Below are 22,752 nucleotides of genomic sequence, written 5' to 3'. Positions count from 1 at the left end.
TTGGTTACAAGATATTTTACCTGCTGTCAAGTAACAGAGTATATTTAATTGCAGCCTCCATCCTTAAGAAATCATGTTCTCCTCAGAGAGCTGCATTTGGACGACAACAGCATCTCAAGTGTGGAAGGACTTTCTTCTTGTTGGTTGCCTTTACTACAAATTCTAAGTATCTCACAAAACAGGTGAAAATATTTTCATTTTAGAAATGGATTCAAACAATAATTATTTGAAGATTGTGGTATGATATACATAAAAACTCAAAAAATTGAGGAACTAGGATTTATCTAAATTAATCAGTATACAATATCACAATATACAAAGATAATCCTAGTATTTAAAATCCAAAGTGGCTGACTAACCCTAGGCTTTTAGTAAAATGATATCAGTTTATTTTCCTCATTTGGTCCCCTCTCTAAAATGTACCTATACAAATGCTCATGGCAGGTTTGTTTATGTTTATAGAGATTTAGTCTCTGGAAAATACAGAATGTAAGGGATTTAATTCAGAAAGATGCCTCATTTCTCTCAAGTGGTATTTATTAAATCATGAAACAATGGGTTTTAGTCTTCTTTCAATTTGCTTGTCTTTTGTAGCTGTTAAAATGGGTTTACATTTGAATTCTAGATGGATAAAATGTAACCCTTAAATTGTCTTGATACTACATGAAATCCAAAGACAAATTATAGATGACCAAACATCTGTATATTTAGACAGAATCATATAGTCAAAATATCCCCACAATGTGTGTCCTTCTTTCTCCCTGGTCTTAATATTTCATTGAAACCTGTTGACTGTAATATGATTGATATGCTCACCGTAGGCATGTGGAATAAAGTGGCTGGACTACTTATTACAAGAAATTAATTCTTTGAGTTACATGATGCTTACGGGACAAGGAGAAAGGACAAATGTTTGTAGGCTTAGAAGTCATATAAAATTATCTCTCATTGCCAAGCAGTGCTCATATTTTGAAAATGTTTATATCAAATGATTGAACACCCATATATCAATCTTTGAAAATTAAAGACTGAATATACATTTTAAAATCCCTTTAGACTGTTTTAACCACATCTAATGCTGAAAGCTGACTTGCGTTTAACATTACCTAGTTTGGATTTGAAGAAAGCTCCTTCAGGTGAAACCACAGACGTTTGCACCTACCTGAAGGATAGGATCATCTTACAGTAAATATGATCCCCAAATTAAAAGAGCAGTTTGTCTCAGATGTATGTAGAAAACCATGCAAGAATGGGACAGCATACATACTAGACTAATAGAAAACCTTTCAATTAAGAAACTTGCAGCTGGATCAATTTAGCTTTTAGAACTGATAATTATCATTGGGATAATTCCTTCAAAATGATTGTTATTTCAAATTTTGTTTACTTCAAAATAACATTTGATGCTCAGAAGGGGCTTGTTATTTTGAGAGCTGTGACAGTGAGGAACATGTATCATAACCCTAAAAGAATGTCTTAAAGATGTTTTAACCATTGGAGCTTTTACTGTACAAAATGTTATCCAGACTTAAAGTGGCAAGCGTCAGGTCTTCTTTCATCCACGATGCTTAGACTTTATAAAATCACTATGCATGTATATATGGCATGGTCAGAGAGACAAACCTGCCTATGGACGAAGGAGGCAGGCAGGAATATGAACGTAGAGGTATGGAGGAATACAGTCAATTTACAGTTTATATTTTTATGAAAATGTCCTTATGAAAGTATTGCTTACAATCAATATAAAACAATTATATACTATATATAATTGTTACATATACTACATTGAATTTTTAGTAATACTGCAGCATTTTTAAATATATATTATGCTGTCGAATGCTTTGTGCATGTTAGCACGTGCTACTAGTAAAGCAGGAGATCTGAAGGCACACGAGGAAATGAAATTATTTCCTAACGGCATAATATGTAAATATCTCAAGGCTTAGTTTATTTCGCAGCAGGTTTATTTATTTAGCTATGACCTATGTCACAGTGTTCTGCTTGTGAACTGTCTGCGGAGCCATATAGTGGATATTAAAATTCGGATAGGGCAGTTCAGGTTTGTGCATTGAACCTGTAACATCCCAGTCAATTGACACTGAGCATAACTTTTCATTGTCCGAGCCTTAACTTCTTTCCAAGTGTCAATGGGCTGCTGTTGCCTACCTTCCAATTACCAAGATCTAGCTGTCATCCAGATAGGGAAATATATGTATGTATGTATAATGTATATATAGTATTTCCATCACAAGGAAGAGATTATACATTTATATACTTTCTTTCCAAGCAAATGGAATACATATAAAGATCATTATTTTGTGAATATTATGTAGACTACTTGTTTCATCCTGTCTTCTGTTTTAAATTTTCATTAAGACTTGTGACTGGTTTCAGTTTGACTTAGTGGAGTTCTAACTAGAACTCGGGCTATATAAACTGTCTTGAGACTCTAAGTGGGAGCAGAGTGGAAACTTATCCATTGGATCCTCAATGTACAAATCTTGTGCTTTTTGTCGTCTTTGAAATTTATATCGTTTAATGCCCAAGGCTAATGTGACAAGGTCAAGTAGTATTAGGTTTTCAGTAATGTCCTTTTGTCTTTCTGGTTTGAATTTTCTTGGAAAAAGTATTCACAAAATGCCAGTAAAGGAAAAAAGAACTATAGATGTTTGAGAAAAAGAAATCTAAAATCAGTTTTCTACCAACACAATGAATAGTCATGAATAGCTACTTTTCCTGATTTAGATTTCAGAAAAAAGGACAATGTACAAACCATGATTTTAAAGGAATTGGTGTATGAAAAGATAAAATGTCATATTACAGAGATGTCTGACCATAGCAGATGCTTATTTATGTAAATCGATTTCATTGAAAACATATTGTTTTTACGATTACATTGATTATTTTCCTTTGGTGTTTTCAAATATATTTCACCATATAGCATAGAGAAGTACACACAACATTCTGGAGTAACAGAGTAACCATATTAGAAATGGAAAAATAATTCATTAACTATTGAGTTTTAGTAAAACGATAAGGACTTAATATTAAAATGTAGTAAAGTTCAAAAATAAAGGCACAAAAATAACAATGTATGAACCTTTATACTGCACATGAAAATTTAAAATTTCATAGTATAAAAATTAATAACTAATATGATCAGGCATAAACGTATAATATCAAGACTTAAATCCACTAATTATCTAACCACGATGTTTTAATTTTGTCCCGTCTCCGTCCTCCTCTCCATCCACTGCCTTGTTCTTCTCTGACTTTCCTTTGTTTATCCTCTCTTGCTTTTCTTCCTGTCACATCCATGTGACATTTAAGTCAATTGTACTCTTATGTTGTACAATGAAGTGTTTATAGGACCAATGTTTTTCATCTTTTTCTCTTAGTATTTTTTATTCTTCACCCGTTACCCACAAGTCTATTAAAGAAGTAGTATTACACAGGGTTAGAATGAATGTTTGGATTGTACTTCTGAGTGACACTATTGAAAGGTATTTTCTGCTAGCCTAATTATTTCATCTAAGTTCCATCAGTAGTATCTTCTTTCCCTCTACTAATGCAGACCAGGGTAGTAGAAGGGAGGAGTCAAGGTGCATACAAGGGTGAGTCTGTACTAGACCCCAAGGGCTTTTAAGGCACAGTGCTGGTGTGTGGCCTCTGACCTTAGAATAATAGTTATGAGAGAGGGAGGGAGGGAGGCATGGAGGGGAGGATGGGGGGGTGGGGGCAGCCATAAAGACACAAAGAGAAATGACAGAGTTCTTCTTTATCTGAATGTTATGATGAATAACTGTAGAATTCCAATGTTAATAGGAAGAATTAACTACAAAGACATTTCTGGTTATCATGATAATGAATTTAGGAAAATAAGTGTTTATATTAAAGATTCAAGTAAACCAGTATAATTTTAATTTGGAAATAACTATAGTAGTGCATTTTTATGCTACAAAGTATTGAGTGACTTGTCTCCAATAGACATGTCAATCAAGATGAAAGTAATTTGTGAAAACAGCTTTTATTTGAAATGCTATATATGTTATGTGTCAAAGATCACTTTATATTCTTCGCTTGAAAATTTTCTAGTGGCCCTTATAATATAAAAAATATAATAGAATTTTTATATCAATAATTTCATTATTACAATTTAGCATACATAGTTATGAGAATGTATTTTAAACTATTTATGGCAAGATTACACACATTCTATTAATGTAAAATTTTATAATGTTATTCTTCCTTATTCCACTTGCACTTAGTATTTTTATGTATTTATATATTTACATACATACATACACGGTCCGTTGAATTTGTTCTTATTGTTTATGTGTGTGTGCTATGCGGTTTCAAGGATTTCACTCTTCATTGGACAACCAATAAACGAGCTAAACCCTGGGAGAGGCTAATTTTCCTCCTTCCAGGAGCTGCTAGTTGCCTCTGTACTTTTGGCTAGAAATAGAACCCTAAAATATTTCTCCCTTTTATGCTAAAATGTCCATTGATATTGCAAGTATTTCTATCTTGTTTGTATAACTAGTTCTAGGGGAAACTGCTTCAGAAACAAGTCTGACTTTTACAGTCTTTCTGAACCCTTCTCAAGATGTTCCGTAGCGAAAGATTCCATAACTGTGATGTAGACGTAGCCTTTGGAACTGGGCTCCCCATAATTTATTAATCTCTACAGTGTGTCCAATTGTGGTTTACACACACACTCATGCACACACACACATACACACACTCATACACACACAACTGTGTCTGTGATTGTAACAATTAATAATAATAATAATAATAATAATAATAATAATTGATTTGTGCTCTAGAGTGATAAAATAGAGAAAGTGAGATCGTTATATTTAAGTCAAAAACTTAAAAGATTACAGTAAACCCCTTCCCAAAGTTTGTCCCTTAAAGATTTAGGCCATGTGTTTAAACTAAAAATGGGAAAATAAATCATGTATTTTCTGTATAACTAGCTTTATAAAAAGATAAAACAAAATAATAACCAAATAGCTACCCATTTTAAGTTGAATAGCAAATACACATCAAAGCCTATGGTATTTGTGACTGAAATTTGCAATTCCACGGTAATTTCTTTTTTAAATGAATCAAAATCTTCCATTATTGTAATGTTCCATGGTAAATTCTCTTTAAAAATGAACAACGGTTTTTCCATAATAGGATTACTTACATTCTTAGACTTTTTACATTTTTAATAAATACTGTTACTCAATGTTTTAATTGAACTGCATTGTATTATGCAATTATAAGTAATTGTATATAATTTCTTGTAATTATGTAATTGTATTAAGTAAATGAGTTGCACTTCAAATGAATTATATTAAGAATATGCTTGTTAATTTTTCAATGGACTTTTATATTTTGTTTTTAGTTTAGCAACAATTGTACCACTTTTTCATTTTGTGTCTTTGGAAAAGCTAGATGTCAGCAACAATTGTCTTTCTGGTAAGTTTGGAATTTTAATTTTTTTATTTTGAATAATAGGATTTTGAATTTGTTTCACATATCACAAAGGGTTGTTATGAGTACATATGCATTTGTATATATAATAATGAGTAAAATAGCTAATTGTTTTTTTTTTTATTTCTGGCTACTCACCTATTAAAAGTTGATTAAAGTATCATGAGTTGCACTAATCCCCCAAAATGTTTTTTCCAAGTACACTCTCAATCAGTCCCTTCTCAAGTAACAGCCACAACCTGATTTTGCCACCACAAGCTAATTTTGCCTTTATGTTAAACAAAAAGCATTGCCTTCTAGCCTCCAAAATTTTTCACTTAGTATTTGTATGAAATTTATAACATATCATTTTTTAATATTATCCATGTTGGCAATAATGTTACCTATTCACTAAAAATACACAATTTGAGTGTACAATTTTCGACTGATAGTTTGAAATTTTAGGTGCCATGAATGTAAAATTCATGCAGATATTCTTTTTTATTCTTTTTTTTTTTTTACTTTTATTTTTTTTACAGTTCAGTTGTTATCCCCTCCCCGGTCCTCCCTCCCAGAGTTCCTCATACCTTTCCTCCTCCCCAGTCTCCAAGAGGATATCCCCACCCCTTTACTCCCTTCCCCCCACCCCCCACCGCAACCCCCCCACCCCCAGCAGGCCAGTGTCTAAAGGGTTGGCCACGTCTCTCACTGAGGCCAGACTAGACAGTCCCCTTCCATATATATATTGGGGAGGGGGGGTTTCGTATCAGCTAGGGTATGCTGATTGGTCTGAGAGATCTCAGGGGTTCAGGTTAGTTGAGACTGCTGGTCTTCCTTGTTTCCCTCTTCCTTAACTTCTTCCAGCCTTTCCCTAATTCAACCACAGGGATCCCTGACTTCAGTCAATTGGTCAGCTCTCAGTATCTGCACCTGTCTCAGTCTACTGCTTGCTGGGCCTTTCAAAAGTCAGCCATGCTGGGCTCCTGTCTGCTAGCACACCATCAGTAGCTAGCACACATCACACTAACATCAGTAAAAATCAGGGTTTGGAGCCTCTCCTTGAGGTGGATTCTAAGTTGGGCTGGTCACTGGATTGCCTTTCCCTCAGCCTTTTCTTCATTTTTGTCCCTGCAGTTCTTTTAGACAGGAACAATTCTGGGTCAGTGTTTTTGACTGAGAGATGGCAACTCCATCCCTCCACTTGATGTCTTTCTACAGGAGGTGGACTCTACAAGTTCCCTCTCCCCACTGTAGGACATTTCATCTAAGATCCCTTTGAATCCTGAGAGTCTCTCACCTCCCAGGTTTCTGGTACATTCTAGAGCCACCCCTCTGAGGTTGCCTGTTTCCATTCTTTCTGTTGCCCCTCAGGGCTTCTCTCCTGTTTCCCCTCAAGTATCTCATCCTGTTACCCTTTTCCCCTCCCTATCCCTTCTCCCACCCAGGTCCCTCCCTCCCTCTTCTGCCTCCCTTGATTGCTTTCTTCTCCCCCCTCCTAAGTTGGGTTGAAGCATCTTCACTTGAGCCTTTCATCTTGTTAACCTTCTTGAGTTCTATGGATTATATCCTGGTTATTATGTTTTTTTTTCTTTTTGCTAATATCCACTTATTAGTGAGTACATACCATGCATGCCCTTTTGAGTCTGAGTTACTTCACTCAGGATGATATTTTCTAGTTTCACCCGTTTGCATTCATGCAGATATTCTAATGCAACCTGTTTTGAATACTTATGTATCCACTATGCATTTATTGGATAAGTGAATAAAATTATAACTTATGAATAATAGAGTAGGTGTAGGAAGATCATTTTGACAAGCAGTTTAATTTAGTGATGAATTCCTTGCTTGCAGGCTCAGTTTACCATCTTTTCAGTTTTCCATCATGTATACCTCTACTGTAGAGCCTTGCCTTCACAAGAGTGTGTGTTGTTTTCAAGTTTAGGTGTTCTCTGAGATCGGGGACCAGGTCTCATGTTGTTGGGGCTAAAACTGTTACTTAAGTTTTAGTGTCAGATTTATTAGCCCTTTGCTCTGACACTGGGCTATTATGTGTATTTTCCATCCAGTGACATGTAAAGAATTCTCAATATTCCTCCACCTTCTTCTCAATCCTTTTTTTTCCTATAAATTCTATTTTCTTTCATAACATATCTACTTTGATTCAGCAAAACAGACTCTCTATTCTACTGTAGACAGAAAATTATTAAGATCACAGAAAGATTAGAAGAATTACTGTACTTCTCTTCTGTCAGATGTAGAAATAGGTATGTTATGTCAGTGTCTTTATGCATACACATACATTTGCATCTGCAGTTAGTATTCATTTTCTGTGGGAAAGAAGTCCATACACATGGCTTTGTACAGCAGCCTAGATTTGTTTACAGGTTTTTCTTCTCAAAATATAATAGGTCTACCCGATTCTCTCTGTTTATATTTAGCTTTAACAAATATTGCTACTTTTTGTTTGCTGTCATAATTTTTGTTTCAATTATAGTGGAACATGAAGTATATCATCTCATTTAGCCCTCACACACCAAGACAGACTAAAGCTGGCTTGTGGAAATGATTTGCCTAAGTTCACACATTTGCTAAATGGTAGAAACATAGTTTTATACTCGTCCATTTTCCACTTAATACCCTGTCTGCTGCAAGAACATAGAAATCTTAAATATTACTTCATTTTTAACAGAGTAATGGGGAAAATAGAGATTATGACATTTTATCTTTAAAATATACATAGTTTTAACATTTTCAAAATACATTTTAATCAATTTCCTTCTTTGTAGATCTCACAAATGTCATGTGTTGGTTCAATGCATGCTACTCTCTCGGTGAGCTTTGTCTCATTGGAAACCCAGTACTCCAGGAAGTAAACTGGAGGTGAGGAATCCATTTGTAATCCATGAATATTATGGGTTTCTATTTTTCATTTGCCATAGGTTGATAAAATATTATATATTTACTAGTTCTTGAGGAAAAAATCTGATACAAAACTTCCTACAAAAGTATTCAAATTACTTGAAAATAATTTGTATTTTCTTTGAGTGACATAAACACAGTTCTAAAATACCACTAGCCTAACATATTTCTTCACATATCGACGAGTAAATGGAAACTTGAACGTTTGATTGTGATGCAAGCAGTTGGTAGCAAGTCAACTTATTATGATATTAGGTTGGATTTTGCTTTCATAGAGGAGCCATCTTTTGTCAACTCCTTGTAAGCCAGTTAAATTATAGCTTACCATTTCAGTCATTTTCTTTGGAAAGTTAGACTGACAAAATAAAACTGAGCTGGTATGTTTCCTTTCTTTAAAACTCAGCCTGTCGTATTTTAGTGAGATCAATTGTTCTAATATACATTTCATTATCTATAAGAAGAGAATCATTTATCTAGAGGGTTTAAAATCAAGAAGTCTATAAAATATGGATTTGTTAATGAAAGGACTAACTCAACTTTGATACAGTTTGCTTTGGTGAACTTTATATAACCCCATGGTACCAACAAAGGGATTAGTTATAGATTTTCCCAATGGGTTTCTTACTTTCATGTCAAGCCAGTGATAACATGCAAAAAACTGATGTACTGAAAAGAAATCTCTTTTAAAACATAATCCACAGGCAACATTTGAAATCTCCTTTGAGAATTCGTTTCATTGACTGATGATTAATGGACCTTGTTAAGTGGCAGAATACACATCAGGAAGTTTTCACTGAATGAAATATTGATTTGGCTCTTGGGTAGGAGGAGCCCAGCTGGAAAAACTAATCTTGAAATCTCGCAGTGTTCTTATACTTCATTCCCGACATTAATCAGCCTCCTCATACGTTCCCTGTAAGCTCTTATGCCTGGCCGGTGAACTTAAGGACAATCCACACACCGTGGCCTTTCAGAGGTCTGAGGATGGTTCGCTTCAAATCCTGAAGAAGGGAAAAATCAATTAAAATAAGACACTAAGTCCAACTTGAACTTTGATTATATATCTCAAAATGTTAACTCATTGTTACCGTCTTGAACACCCAAGAGAGTTTTTACATTTAAAAAATTTCAAATTAACTTGATTAAAGTGACCTGCTTGGGGACTTTTGTGTGTCAAAATGAGTAAGACAACATCAACATATGCCTCACATAGAAATTCAAACCTAGCTCACTCTTAATGAAAATTTACTCTCTTTAAAATACTTGATGTAACAATATTTATCTCAGTAGCTAAGTAGAAAGTATTCAGAGTAGAAATATTGTTTTGTTCCTTCTTTATCTGGTTGTTTCCACATGAGTAGCACTTAATGACTGCCAACTGCAATATTTTGGATCATATCTAACATACAGTGATGTCTTCTTCATTATTTTCTTTGCATAAAATATATTCATCTTTAAATGAAATATGTGTGGTCATATGTTCTTATATCACCATGGATCTGATAAAATACTTTTATATTTTCCTCAAAGTTTATATTAGCATACTTAGCATGACTTTTAACTGTGTAATTATTTTGGATTGAATGTTGTTGTTTCTGTGTATTTGATGTACATTAGCCATATCCAGTGTTCCTGGAGTATTGCCCTAAGAAGCTTTTATATTACTTGTGTAAAATTAATGTCTGCTTCAGTCAGGGAACTAATCTCTGTAATATGAGAGGTTAATAATAGTTTTTATAACCTATCTGTAAAATGAGAGGTTAATAATAGTTTTTATTTTTATTAGACAAATTCTTGTTGGTATTTGTCATATATAAGATAATGCTACAAGTGTGTGCTTGATGTGTTTTTTTAATTAAAACAATTTATAAATTATTAGAATTTGCTAATTTTCATAGTTTTTTTATTTTAAAATATTTTATGCTTTGAGAGTTTGAGACACTGTATTTTGATTATATTCACCCTTAGTACCTCCTTGGTTCACCTTCACCTTCTTACCCATCTATCTCCTAGTACTCTGCCCCCTGCCCCTCCTGCCCTTCCTCTCTCTAATTTTCCTCTTCCTCCTTCCCCTCCTCCATGCACGCGCGCGTGTGTGTGTCTGTCTGTCTGTCACGTACAGCCCAACTCCTCTTGAGAATGGGGCCTTAGAGTGACTGAACTACAATGAGTCACACCATTAGAAAAAACAAAACAACAACAAAAACCCAACTATCCCTTTCTCAGAATCCATCAGATGCTCATAGCTCCTCAGCTGGTGGAGAGCTTTTTCTGCTAATCCTCACCCACCATTCAGGGATTGTTATCAGGTTTGGCTCTTACAGTCTTTGCAATACCTCCTCCTCCAAAGATCACTGAACCTTTTCAGAAGAGGTTTTACCTTTTCCTAATGTCTTCATAAGGATTCCATGCTTAAAGTAATTGGAGAATTACAGTTGGTAACATAAACATTTTCTGGGGTTTTTTTTTTTCTTTTTTTTTTTTTTTTTTTTAGGAGCTGGGGATCAAACCCAGGGCCTTGCACTTGCTAGGCAAGCGCTCTACCACTAAGCTAAATCCCCAACCCCACATAAACATTTTCTATATTTACTTATTCATATTATCTTTTCACCAGTAAAATTAAAATTTTACCATGAAATTGTACTGTTAGAGAAGAGATTCACACATCTAAATAATTTATATCCACTAGTTGTCTTTTTCCAATTATATATATATATATATATATATATATATATATATATATATTTTCCCCTTTATTGAAAAATAGATTCTTTTTATGTCAACTGTAAACTCAAGCAGTAAGTGCAGCATCCCATGTCCTTGGTTGACAACATGTATGAACTCCCACGCTGTATAAATCTTGCACATGATTTGTTACAGTGGGCAAGCCTATATTAATACCTTGTTGTCACTCCTTGTTGTTACCATGTAAGGCATGGTAAATTTACTCTACTAAATATATATCTTACGTATTTTGGCAAGTACATAAGTATTGAGAATTCCACTTCTTTTAGAATCTATGTTCCTCCAGTCTCCTAACCTGTGATAGACAGTGTTTTTTCTACCCTCTTTTCATAATTCTACATTTCCATGGGGATCATAGAATGAGAACCAAACAGTAAGAAGTACCATTATATTTATATCCTTCTCTAAATATAAATTTTGTTTTCTTCATGCTTTGGCTTTGTGGGTCACTTCTTTTTGGCCCTCAGTAATCTCTTGGCCTGCTGTCCAAGTCCACTTCATCCCACCTACTGAATAACAACTTGCTTGCTTCCAGGTTTAGGCTGTTAGGAGATAAACATTTTATGCTTGTTATGTGAAGTCTATGGTTATTTCAAAACATAAGTCCTTATAAAGATTAAGTAACTTCTTTCCTACTTCTAATAGACATTCTATACTTCAAGCATTACCTGCTCTGAGAGTCCTCAATGGTGACATGCTGAATTCTTCCTCCAATGTCCATATTGAAGAATACTACCATCAAGACCTAAGATATTTCTTGGCACTTTGTCAGTACCAACTTCAAGAGTTCAACTTATTATCTGAAAAGTATATCACACAGAGGGGGTAAGATCCCGATAGTCCTTCTGTTGTATTTAAAATAAATAATGTAAATACATGATTAAATATATAATTACCACAGTGACACTAGTTTGCCTAGAAGCAATGTGTTTGGGGAATGTTTTATTTTGAACATCATGTATATTCTTAAAATATGTCCATGTATATTTTGAATATAATTTTCTAATAGTTATAAATGTATTCAACAATAACTTTTCACAAGATTGAGTATCCTCTAAGAATTTATAGTTACAAGGGAATAAAGTTTGAAAGCATATGAAGTACATACCAGGGTAGCATATTACACATTATATTTATATATTACTCTACCACGTCATCACAGTGGAGAAAGCCTGTCAGTGTTTCTACGTGGCACCAAGGACAAAAGCTGGGAGTTATTTTAATCCAATATTGAAAACTGATAACTTTCTTTTTCTGACCTTTAATTATTTTTTCTATTAATCAACTTAATTTTTTCAGTCTACATTCTTATCATTGCCCCTACCCCAGTCTCTCCCTCAAAAAGTCCCTCCCCATACACTCACCCCTTCCCTGCTGTGTGGGTGGCGCTCCCCACCCTCCTGGGTGGGTATAGCCCCAACCCTGGTACATCATGTCTCTGCAGGGCTAGGTGGATTCTCTCCCACTGAGGCCAGACAAGGTAGCCCAGTTAGAGGAATGGATGCTACAGACAGGCAACAGCTTTAAGGTCATCCTCCACTCCATTCTGGGGGACCTTCAGTTCTTAATGCATTACAATGGGTAAACTATAACCATCTTTCCATATCAGAATTTAAAATTTTAATTGGCCCAGAAAATACATGAGAATTAGTATTTCTGAATGATTTATGAGTGTTTCAATATAGTTCCAGTATAAAGAGAAAAATAGTATGTTCTTCCTAATATTTCATGTAATTACTCAGGTATGTCTTCTTTCATTTTTATTTTTGAGATTATAATATAATTATATCCTTTTTTTAATTTCTTTTCCTTACTCTCAGCCTTCTAATGTACCTCCTTAAATGGGAAATGTCTAGAGCCAGAGTCCATCATGTTCTCAGATAATATTTGCTGAACAATTATAACAAATGTAATTGTTAGCCAAGAGAGAATTTCAGAAAGACTTCTTTTAAATTCATGGACTTCTTTTACTTTAATGGTGTATATATGTGTTTTTTCTGAGTAACAATAACATAAGGATATAAGATGTGCATACATGTAATGGTGTATGCATGTGCGCACACACACACACACACACACACACGTAATACAAGTTGCTCAGTCTGTGTATTATCATTGTGTTTATGTTTTCAGAGTTGATCATTTCTGAGAGATAGACACCTGGTAAGATCAATTTGTTATGAGAATATCTAGGAGCCTAAATCGTAACTTAGGTTTAATATTTACATTATCATATTTCTCTAACATCAGCTCATTTTCTATTAGAAATTTATATGAATATATGGGTAATTCATAACAGTTTTCACATTTGGTAAATAATTTTAGTATAATAAGAATATTAAAACAAATTATTATATATTAACTATATCCATAAAGTAGTCATCAAATAGTAAATTTATTTATTTACTTCTATATTTTGGGATAGGGATAAAATAGAGTGCCTTGTGCACAGTATACAAGTGCTGTAAAGGGAGATACATCCTCAAAAGTAAGCAGGAAAAAAGGAGATTAAAAGCATTGACTAAGAATGAGGCTCAGGGGGCTGGAGAGATGGCTCAGCAGTTAAGAGCACCCGACTGCTTTTCCAGAGGTCCTGAGTTCAATTCCCAGCAACCACATGGTGGCTCACAACTATCTGTAAAGAGATCCGATGCCCTCTTCTGGTGTGTCTGAGGAGAGCTACAGTGCACTTATATATAATAAATAAATAAATCTTAAAAAAAAAAAAAAAAGAATGAGGCTCAGGCAGGTCAAAGCCTCTACATTTGTTACAGCTTTCAAATGAGTCTTTGGAATTTTGATCAATTGCATAGGAATAAAACCCAAAATATAGAAATCCAGCCATTAACACCCATTCAGAGCCTGCCCCACATGTGGCCCATGCATATACAGCCATCCAATTAGACAAGATGGATGAAGCAAAGAAGTGCAGGCCGACAGGAACCGGATGTAGATCTCTCCCGAGAGACACAGCCAGAATACAGCAAACACAGAGGCGAATGCCAGCAGCAAACCTCTGAACTGAGAATAGGACCCCCGTTGAAGGAATCAGAGAAAGAACTGGAAGAGCTTGAAGGGGCTCGAGACCCCATATGAACAACAATGCTACCAACCAGAGCTTCCAGGGACTAAGCCACTACCTAAAGACTATACATGAACTGACCCTGGACTCTGACCTCATAGGTAGCAATGAATATCCTAGTAAGAGCACCAGTGGAAGGGGAAGCCCTGGGTCCTGCTAAGACTGAACCCCCAGTGAACCAGACTGATGGGAAGAGGGCAATGGGGGAGGGTGGGGGAACACCCATAAGGAAGGGGAGGGGGAGGGGGATGTTTGCCCGGAAACCGGAAAGGGAATAACATTCAAATGTATATAAGAAATACTCAAGTTAATAAAAAAAAAAAAAAAAAGAAATCCAGCCATTGTTCACCTTAGCCATTTGTGTTTGTTATCCTTACTATGGATAACAGTTCTCCATAGAAAAACATAAAGAAAAGCTTTCCCAAAATGTGTCTTTGACCATCTAGTACAAATATTCTGAATAATGAGTTAGTTTAGCAAATACTTCTAGTTCATGAATAACTTCTCCACTTTTATAGTTATCATTCTCATGTTTACGATAGCAAAAGCTTTGATTTAGTTCTTCATTTTCAACCAAAAGTATACTAAATCAAAATGGGCCTAAAAGTTCAGACATTTTTTCTTGACTGATAAAGATAATAATAAACCACTATTTTGAGTTTTGCTTAAATTAATATAAAATGGTGTATAAATGATTAGAAATAAATTATTGGGAAAAATATTCCCAATTTTAAGTTCATCTTTGGCAACATACTAAATTTTACTTCTAAAACCTGTCCAAGTTTTTGTGATTGTGTGTATACTTGTACTTATGCAATACCCCTGTCTTTCACTTGTTCAGGGACATTCTCAGTATGCGTGCTGCTGACAGACTCTCACAGTACTATAAAGACTTGATGAGACTCAGTAATGAATGCAGACTTGCACATGAACAATGGGATGTCAATATTACCAAGAGGTCTGCAGTAGAAACCAAGAAAGACCATCCAGCCTTTCCAAACAGTGACAGCACACTTCACAACAGGACCTTTCATCCTCAGGCTAACAAGTGTAAGGCATATTCACCAGCAATTTCTACAATCCTGTCGGACACTGCCTCTAGTCCTTCCACATCAAACTGTGAAGAACTGAAAGGAAAAGTTCAGGAAAAGCTTATGGAGCAGAAGAGTGAACACAGCAGCATCAGTAGTCTCTCCACCACAAAAGCCTCCATTATAGAAATGAAGATGGCAGATTCTACAATGAGTACTCATCACAGTGATGGAAAGTGTGAACCAAGGTAAGACCCTTTTCCTTAATAGATGTTATAGCTACTGTTTGTGTTATGTATATATGTATGTCGTGCACATGTGTAAATGTGAATGCCCATGCCAACAGAGGCCCAAAGACACTGGGTGCCATTGCCCTATCACTTGTGTATTCTCTAGTGGCATTGTCTTACACTGAGCTTATAGCTCTGGTGGCAGCAGCAAATGCAGGTCATCTGTCCCCCTGTCTTGACCTACTACAGCACTGGAATGACAGGTGCCATATGGCTGGTGTGATGGTTTGCATATGCTTGGCCCAGGGAGTGACACTATTAGAAGGTGTGGCCTTGTAGGAGGAAGTGTGTCACTGTGGGGTTGGGCTTCGAGATCCTCCTCCTAGCTGCCTGGGAATGTTTATTCTGTTCCTGGCTTCCTTCCAGTGAAGATGTAGAACTCTCAGTTCCTCCTGCACCCTGCCCGCCTGGATGCTGCCATATTCCTGCCTTGATGATAATGGACTGAACCTCTGACCTATAAGCCAGCCCCAATTAAATGTTGTCCCTTATAAAACTTACATTGGTCATGGTGTCTGTTCACAGGAATAAGACCCTAACTAAGACAGCTGGCTACACCTGTCTCTTTATGTGGTTGCTGACAATTACAGCTCTCAAGTTTTCTCAGCAAGTGCTATTTTCCCATTGATCGCTCTCCAGAAACAAAGCCATGTTACTATTTTTGATAACTGATTATAGTCAGTGGTAAGAACTAGTAACTAGGTAATTTAAATCTAAATTATTTTTATATTGATTCCCTTAACTACTTTTTATAATATGCACAAAAAGACTTGCAACAGTAGAAATAAATTTGGTTAAATGCGGGCAGGTTTAATTTATTCCCTAAACTTATTTCGTTTTGGATGAGTATGAAATTGTTTTCTGCTTCCAAACTTCTAAATATCTAAAAGTATTTTAATAAAACTTAAAATATATCCTAAAATCATTTATTCTAAATATTATTTTATCTCTTGAAATATACCTTTATAAGTTCCACTGATCTAGTAAACATATAAGTATGTATGTGAGATTTTGCATGTATATGCCATAGATTTCTTTCTCATAAAATCTCTGGAAGGCAATTAATCACATCAAGTCCCTAGTAAGCATTGCATTCCTTAAGGAAACTCCTGCAGTTCTGTAACTGTTGAACAAGTAAGGATGGCTTTGGCCCATCAACTTCATGGGTTTTGGTACTTTTACCCTAGTGTCAGATCAGCAAGATTCAGCTTCTCCTGTAAAGGCTGATGTTAAACAAAACATAGCCAATGTCACGGGGGCTGTTTTGCTTTTCTTGACTTTATTCCAGTAGATGTCTGTGGAAACAGTGATATTTTTTTTTCTGGAAACTATGTTTGCTTGATACATTGAGATATACAAAAGATGGTTATTTCCTATTGTAAAAATATTTAAAAATACTTTGCTAATTTTTGAGAATTTCATCCTGCTCCTCCTAGATGCTGATCCTCCTTTTAGTCCCCTCTCCAACTTTGTACCTTCTTGTTGATTTGTTGTTGTTGTTTAGAAGTAACTATTTGGAGTAGATGCCTTGGTCCAATGTAATCATTTTCACAAATTCTGTCTTTATTTTCTGATATATTTAATCATTTTATTTTTTTATCTTCACCCCAAACATTCCACATGTTGTTCATGAAGACTTTAAAATGATCTGTACTTAGATCTCCTTGACAAATGATAAGGACCACAGCGAAATAATTTTAATATGTATTAATGAAGACAAGAAAATGGAGATATACCAAAGACCTAAAAAGTAACAATAAAAAGATGACAAGAGCAACAACAAAGCAAAACAAAAAGACATCAAGGCTTGCTGCATCTTGCCACTCAGGGGAATACAGCCCACTGTAATCCCTTTCCTAAGCATGATTCTCACATGCTAAGCTGAGGATGTTTTTTACTTCATGATTTTTTGCTCAGTAAAGCAAATCTGATGGCAACAGAGCTAGTTTTCTCAACAATGCAGTCATTCCACATTGAGAAAAACTGAAAATCGCCTTTTTCCTTCTTTCAATATGGTAAAGAGTGATTCATATGTCAGTTCCACTCAGGGCAATATCCCTGTTCTGTTGTGCTTCCATTGGGGATGAGGAAGGTAGGAAAAGGTAATCACAACATCAATTCCTGTAGGAAAATTCATAGTTGCCTTCGGTATATCTGTAAACAAGTATAAGACACTGTATTAACTCTGTATTTTCTAAAAGGCCTTTCAGCTTTTACTGCTCATTCTTCACAGTTTCGTTCAGCGCTGGACTTGTAACCAAGACCTTGTCCATATTACCTGGCATTTGACCACTGAGCTGCAGTCTAATCATTAATTTGAAAATAGTTTTAATTACATGCAGTGAATTAGGATTTACTCTTTTTCAGACACAGCTTGGTTTCATTGCCTTCTTCTCATGGCCCTGTCACCCCTTTTAGCCTCCCAAGGCTATTTTCTTTTTTCTTAATCATTTTATTTACATTTCAATTGATATCCCCCAGGACTTTTATCATGAAGGGGTGTTGAATTTTGTCAAATGCTTTCTCAGCATCTAATGGAATGATCATGTGGTTTTGTTCTTTCAGTTTGTTTATATAATGGATCACATTGATGGTTTTCCGTATATTAAACCATCCCTGCATGCCTGGGATGAAGCCTACTTGATCATGGTGGATGATTGTTTTGATGTGCTCTTGGATTCGGTTTGCCAGAATTTTTTTTTTTTTTAATGGTAAATTCTTTTTTTTTTTTTTTTTATTAACTTGAGTATTTCTTATATACATTTCGAGTATTATTCCCTTTCCCGGTTTCCGGCCAAACATCCCCTTCCCTCCCCGCCTTCCTTATGGGTGTTCCTCCCCTCCCCCATTGCCGCCTCCCCCGACAGTCTAGTTCACTGGGGGTTCAGTCTTAGCAGGACCCAGGCTTCCCCTTCCACTGGTGCTCTTACTAGGATATTCATTGCTACCTATGGGTCAGAGTCAGGGTCAGTCCATATATAGTCTTTAGGTAGTGGCTTAGTCCCTGGAAGCTCTGGTTGCTTGGCATTGTTGTACATATGGGGTCTCAAGCCCCTTCAAGCTCTTCCAGTTCTTTCTCTGATTCCTTCAATGGGGGTCCCGTTCTCAGTTCAGTGGTTTGCTGCTGGTTTGCCAGAATTTTATTGAGTATTTTTGCGTCGATATTCATAAGGGAAATTGGTCTGAAGTTCTCTTTCTTTGTTGGTTCTTTGTGTGGTTTAGGTATAAGAGTAATTGTGGCTTCATAGAAGGAATTCGGTAGTGCTCCATCTGTTTCAATTTTGTGGAATAGTTTGGATAATATTGGTACGAGGTCTTCTATGAAGGTCTGATAGAATTCTGCACTAAACCCGTCTGGCCCTGGGCTCTTTTTGGTTGGGAGACCTTTAATGACTGCTTCTATTTCCTTAGGAGTTATGGGGTTGTTTAACTGGTTTATCTGTTCCTGATTTAACTTCGGTACCTGGTATCTGTCTAGGAAATTGTCCATTTCCTGCAGATTTTCAAGTTTTGTTGAATATAGGTTTTTATAGTAAGATCTGATGATTTTTTGAATTTCCTCTGAATCTGTAGTTATGTCTCCCTTTTCATTTCTGATTTTTGTTAATTTGGACACACTCTCTGTGTCCTCTCGTTAGTCTGGCTAAGGGTTTATCTATCTTGTTGATTTTCTCAAAGAACCAACTTTTGGTTCTGTTGATTCTTTCTATGGTCCTTTTTTGTTTCTACTTGGTTGATTTCAGCTCTGAGTTTGATTATTTCCTGCCTTCTACTCCTCCTGGGTGTATTTGCCCCCTTCCTGGTTTCCCCTCCACAAACCTCCTGTCCCATCCCCCTCCTCTTTGCCTCTGTGAGGGTTCTCCTCTACCCACTCACCCGCTCCCACCTCACTGCTTTAGCATCCTCCTACGCTGGGGAATCCACATGACCAAGGGCCTCCCCTTGCACTGATGCCAGCCAGATAAGGTCTTCCTCTGCTACATATGTTGCTGAAGCCATGGATTCCTCTATGTATATGCTTTGGATGGTGATTTAATCTCTGGGAGCTCTGGATACTCTGGTTAGTTGATATTGTTGCTCTTCCTATGGGATTGTAATGCCCTTCAGCTCCTTCAGTCTTTCCCCTAGCTCTTTCATTGGGGTCCCATGCTTGGTCCTATGGTTAGCTGTATCTGCATCTGTATTAGTCAGGTGTTGGTAGAACCTCTCAGAGACTAGCTAATACAGGCTCCTGTCAGCAAGCAGTTGGTGGCATCAGCAATGGTGTCTGGGTTTGGTGTCTGCAGGTGGCATGGAGCTTCAGGTGCAGTCATCTCTGGATGTCTTTTCCATCAGTCTCTGCTCCATACTTTTTCTCCTGTAGTTCCTTTAGACAGGAGCACTTCTGGGTTAATAATTTTTAGGCGGGTCCTGTCCATTTTCAAGTCAAGTATTCTGTTATCCTCCTCTACAATGTCAACATTTTTGTTCTAAGATTCATGGCCACATTCTTTCCCACACACATGCATGTATATAAGTACTAAAACTAAGATCCTAATACAAAAGAAAACATGCCATGTATAGTTCAGAGGTTTAGTTATCTTAATATAAAAAGTCTTGATTCATCTGCTTTCCTATAAGTCTTAGCATTCCATTTTTCTTTATGTTCAATAAAATTCTGTTGTGCAAGTAACCACATTTTACGTTTCACGGACAGACTGATGGATATCTGGGCTAATTCTTTTTTTTTTTTTTTTAATTGTGACAGAGATTGCCTTATATATCCCAGGCACGCCTTTTACTCATACATTTCCTATTCCAGGCTCCCAAATTCTCAGATTACAGTAATACACACTCATACCAAGCTTATTTTCTTTATTATGTCTATTATATCGCATTATTTTGAGATATCCTCATTTAATTTCATTCAAACAATGAATGAATGAAGAAATAGTTGCATAAATGTGATGTAAACCTTTGAAAGAGCGTACCCCAAAACGGGGAGCCGCGTCTCTCGCTCCGATTGCGGGGTGGGGTGCCCCCAGGAATCACGAGTAACCGTCTTGATGTAACAGCAAGAGGTAGTTTTATTAGCGGGATCCCGGGTCGATACGTATCCCACACAGGAGACAGAGGAATCGACCATGAGCTCCCAAACTCAGGGGTTATATAGGGGAGGTAAGGGGCATTCGCGAGGTTACACATGATTGGTCAATTCAAAAGGTGCACGGCTACTTTCGGCGCGAAATGACATCAGCAAGGAGTACGTGCTATCTAGCAGCTCAGCAGCGTGGGTAGGGTGGCTTATCTCACTCAGGGGGATGACACACTTCTGGGGAGTGGAGGAAGGGGAGGGGGTGGCTACGGATGGTCAATGTCCTTGGGGCTGATAGCTGGTCCGGCAGGTCCTATCTCTAACACCCCTCTCAGGCACGTCCGGACCTTGTTTATGACTAACTTCTTGAAATTTTAATTCCTCACCTTTAGCACTTATCATAAACTTTGGTTTATTCTACCAGGTGGAAATGATTTTCAGAATCCAAAAAATAGTTTTCCTGAGTATTGAAACTATATTGTCCCAGTTACTTTTCTATTGCTGCAAAGAGACTCCTTGACCAAGGCAACTTAGGAAAGAGAGCATTTAATGGGTGACTTGCTTACACTTTTGGATCCTGTCTTAGTTAGGGTCTTATGCTGTGAACAGGCACTATGACAAATGTAAGTTTTATAAAGAACAACATTTAATCGGGGCTGGCTTATAGGTTCTATCATTAGTTTCTTCTTTTCTAACCCCTTCACTGCCTAACTTGGCTGTCCTGGATCTTGCTCTGTAGATTGACCTTGAATTTAGAGATCTGTATACCTGTCTCCTAGGATTAAAGGTTTGTACTACGTTGCCTGGAGCTAACTTAGCTGGGTGGGATCTTGTCCTTCCCCCCCCCAACCCCCCCCCCCGCCCCAGGCCATTACTCCCTTAATTCGATTTAATATCCTTGAACACAGGATTCAGCTCCATTTCACTTCCCATATTTTGTATTTTTCCTTTCTCAATTTCCCTTTTTTCATTAAAATGCTCTTCTTACCAGTGAATTTTAGTAACCACACAACAGAATTTACATCAGGCTGTTTTGAGACTTTCTTTTTCAAAGCAATTAATCTAAAAATCTCTTCACCTTAACCTTTGGACAATGGCAAAAAGCAGCCACGTTTTTTCTGCAAAACACAACAAATACAGTCTTTAGGTCACATACTGAAATTCTTCTTCACTTGGGCTGGGTCCAAACAGTTCAAATTACTCTCAATAACAAAGACTTCTGCATTCCTACTAAGATAGCCCATTAAGCCCCATTTAAAGCATTCCACTGCTTTCCAAATCCAAAGTCCCAAAATCCGCAGTCTTCCAAACAAAAACATGGTCAGGCCTATCACAGCAATACCCCAGTCCCTGGTACCAACTTCTGTGTTAGTTAGGGTCTTATTGATGTGAACAGATACCATGACCAATGTAAGTTTTATAAAGGACAACATTTAATTGAGGCTGGTGGTTTAATCTATTATGATCAAGGAGAGAGCATCCAGGCAGGCTTGGTGCAGGAGGAGCTGAGAGTTTTACATCTGCATCCCAAGGAAGCCAGAAACAGACTGAACATCCTCAGGCAGCTAGGAGGAGGGTCTCCAAGCCCACCCCTGACAGTGACACACTTCCTCCAACAAGGCCACACCTTCTAATAGTGCCACTCCCTGGACCAAGTATATGCAAACCATCACAGTCCCTGACTGTCCTGATGGGCAGCATGGCAGCAGGCTCTTAGCTACCGCTCCATTGCCATGTCAGAAAGTTGAAGTTAGAGAGGATGACTTGGTCTAGTGTGGGATTTGGAACCTCAATTCCTATTCTTTGTGACACAACTTCTAAAAGCTGTTTACTTAAATAAAGACCTAATATTCAGATACATTAGCTTATTAGGGTCCCTCTCATGTAAACTACTACATATGTGTAATTTATCTTTAACCAGAAGTTTTAGCTACTAACTTCAATCTCATATTCATGGCAAAACCTGATTAGAGGATTGAGCTGGCTATAAGTAAAATGGTAGTGACAAAGATGATGGGGATAATGTTGACGATGTTTATGGTGGAGATGGCGATGAAGGTGATGGGGGTTGTAGTGATAAGATTAAAATTATTATAATCACTATGGAGAAGTTAAGCACCAATAGAGAAAGATTTCTTTATG

The 22,752-nt window shown here is 36.6% G+C and overlaps 1 protein-coding gene across 1 annotated transcript in view; it reads left to right on the top strand.

The window, feature by feature from the left end:
• Positions 1 to 15,069: 15,069 nt before the first annotated feature.
• The window catches only part of LOC116913914 (leucine-rich repeat and IQ domain-containing protein 1-like), a 141,474-nt gene continuing 133,791 nt past the window's right edge, over positions 15,070 to 22,752 (top strand). The window contains exon 1 of the mRNA XM_032918212.1: positions 15,070 to 15,494. Within this exon, the coding sequence (XP_032774103.1) occupies positions 15,070 to 15,494 (425 nt within the window). The remainder of the gene's footprint in view (positions 15,495 to 22,752) is intronic.

Source organism: Rattus rattus, chromosome 1, assembly GCF_011064425.1.
Source record: "Rattus rattus isolate New Zealand chromosome 1, Rrattus_CSIRO_v1, whole genome shotgun sequence".
NCBI lineage: Eukaryota > Metazoa > Chordata > Mammalia > Rodentia > Muridae > Rattus > Rattus rattus.
This window is presented reverse-complemented; position numbering and strand designations above follow the sequence as displayed.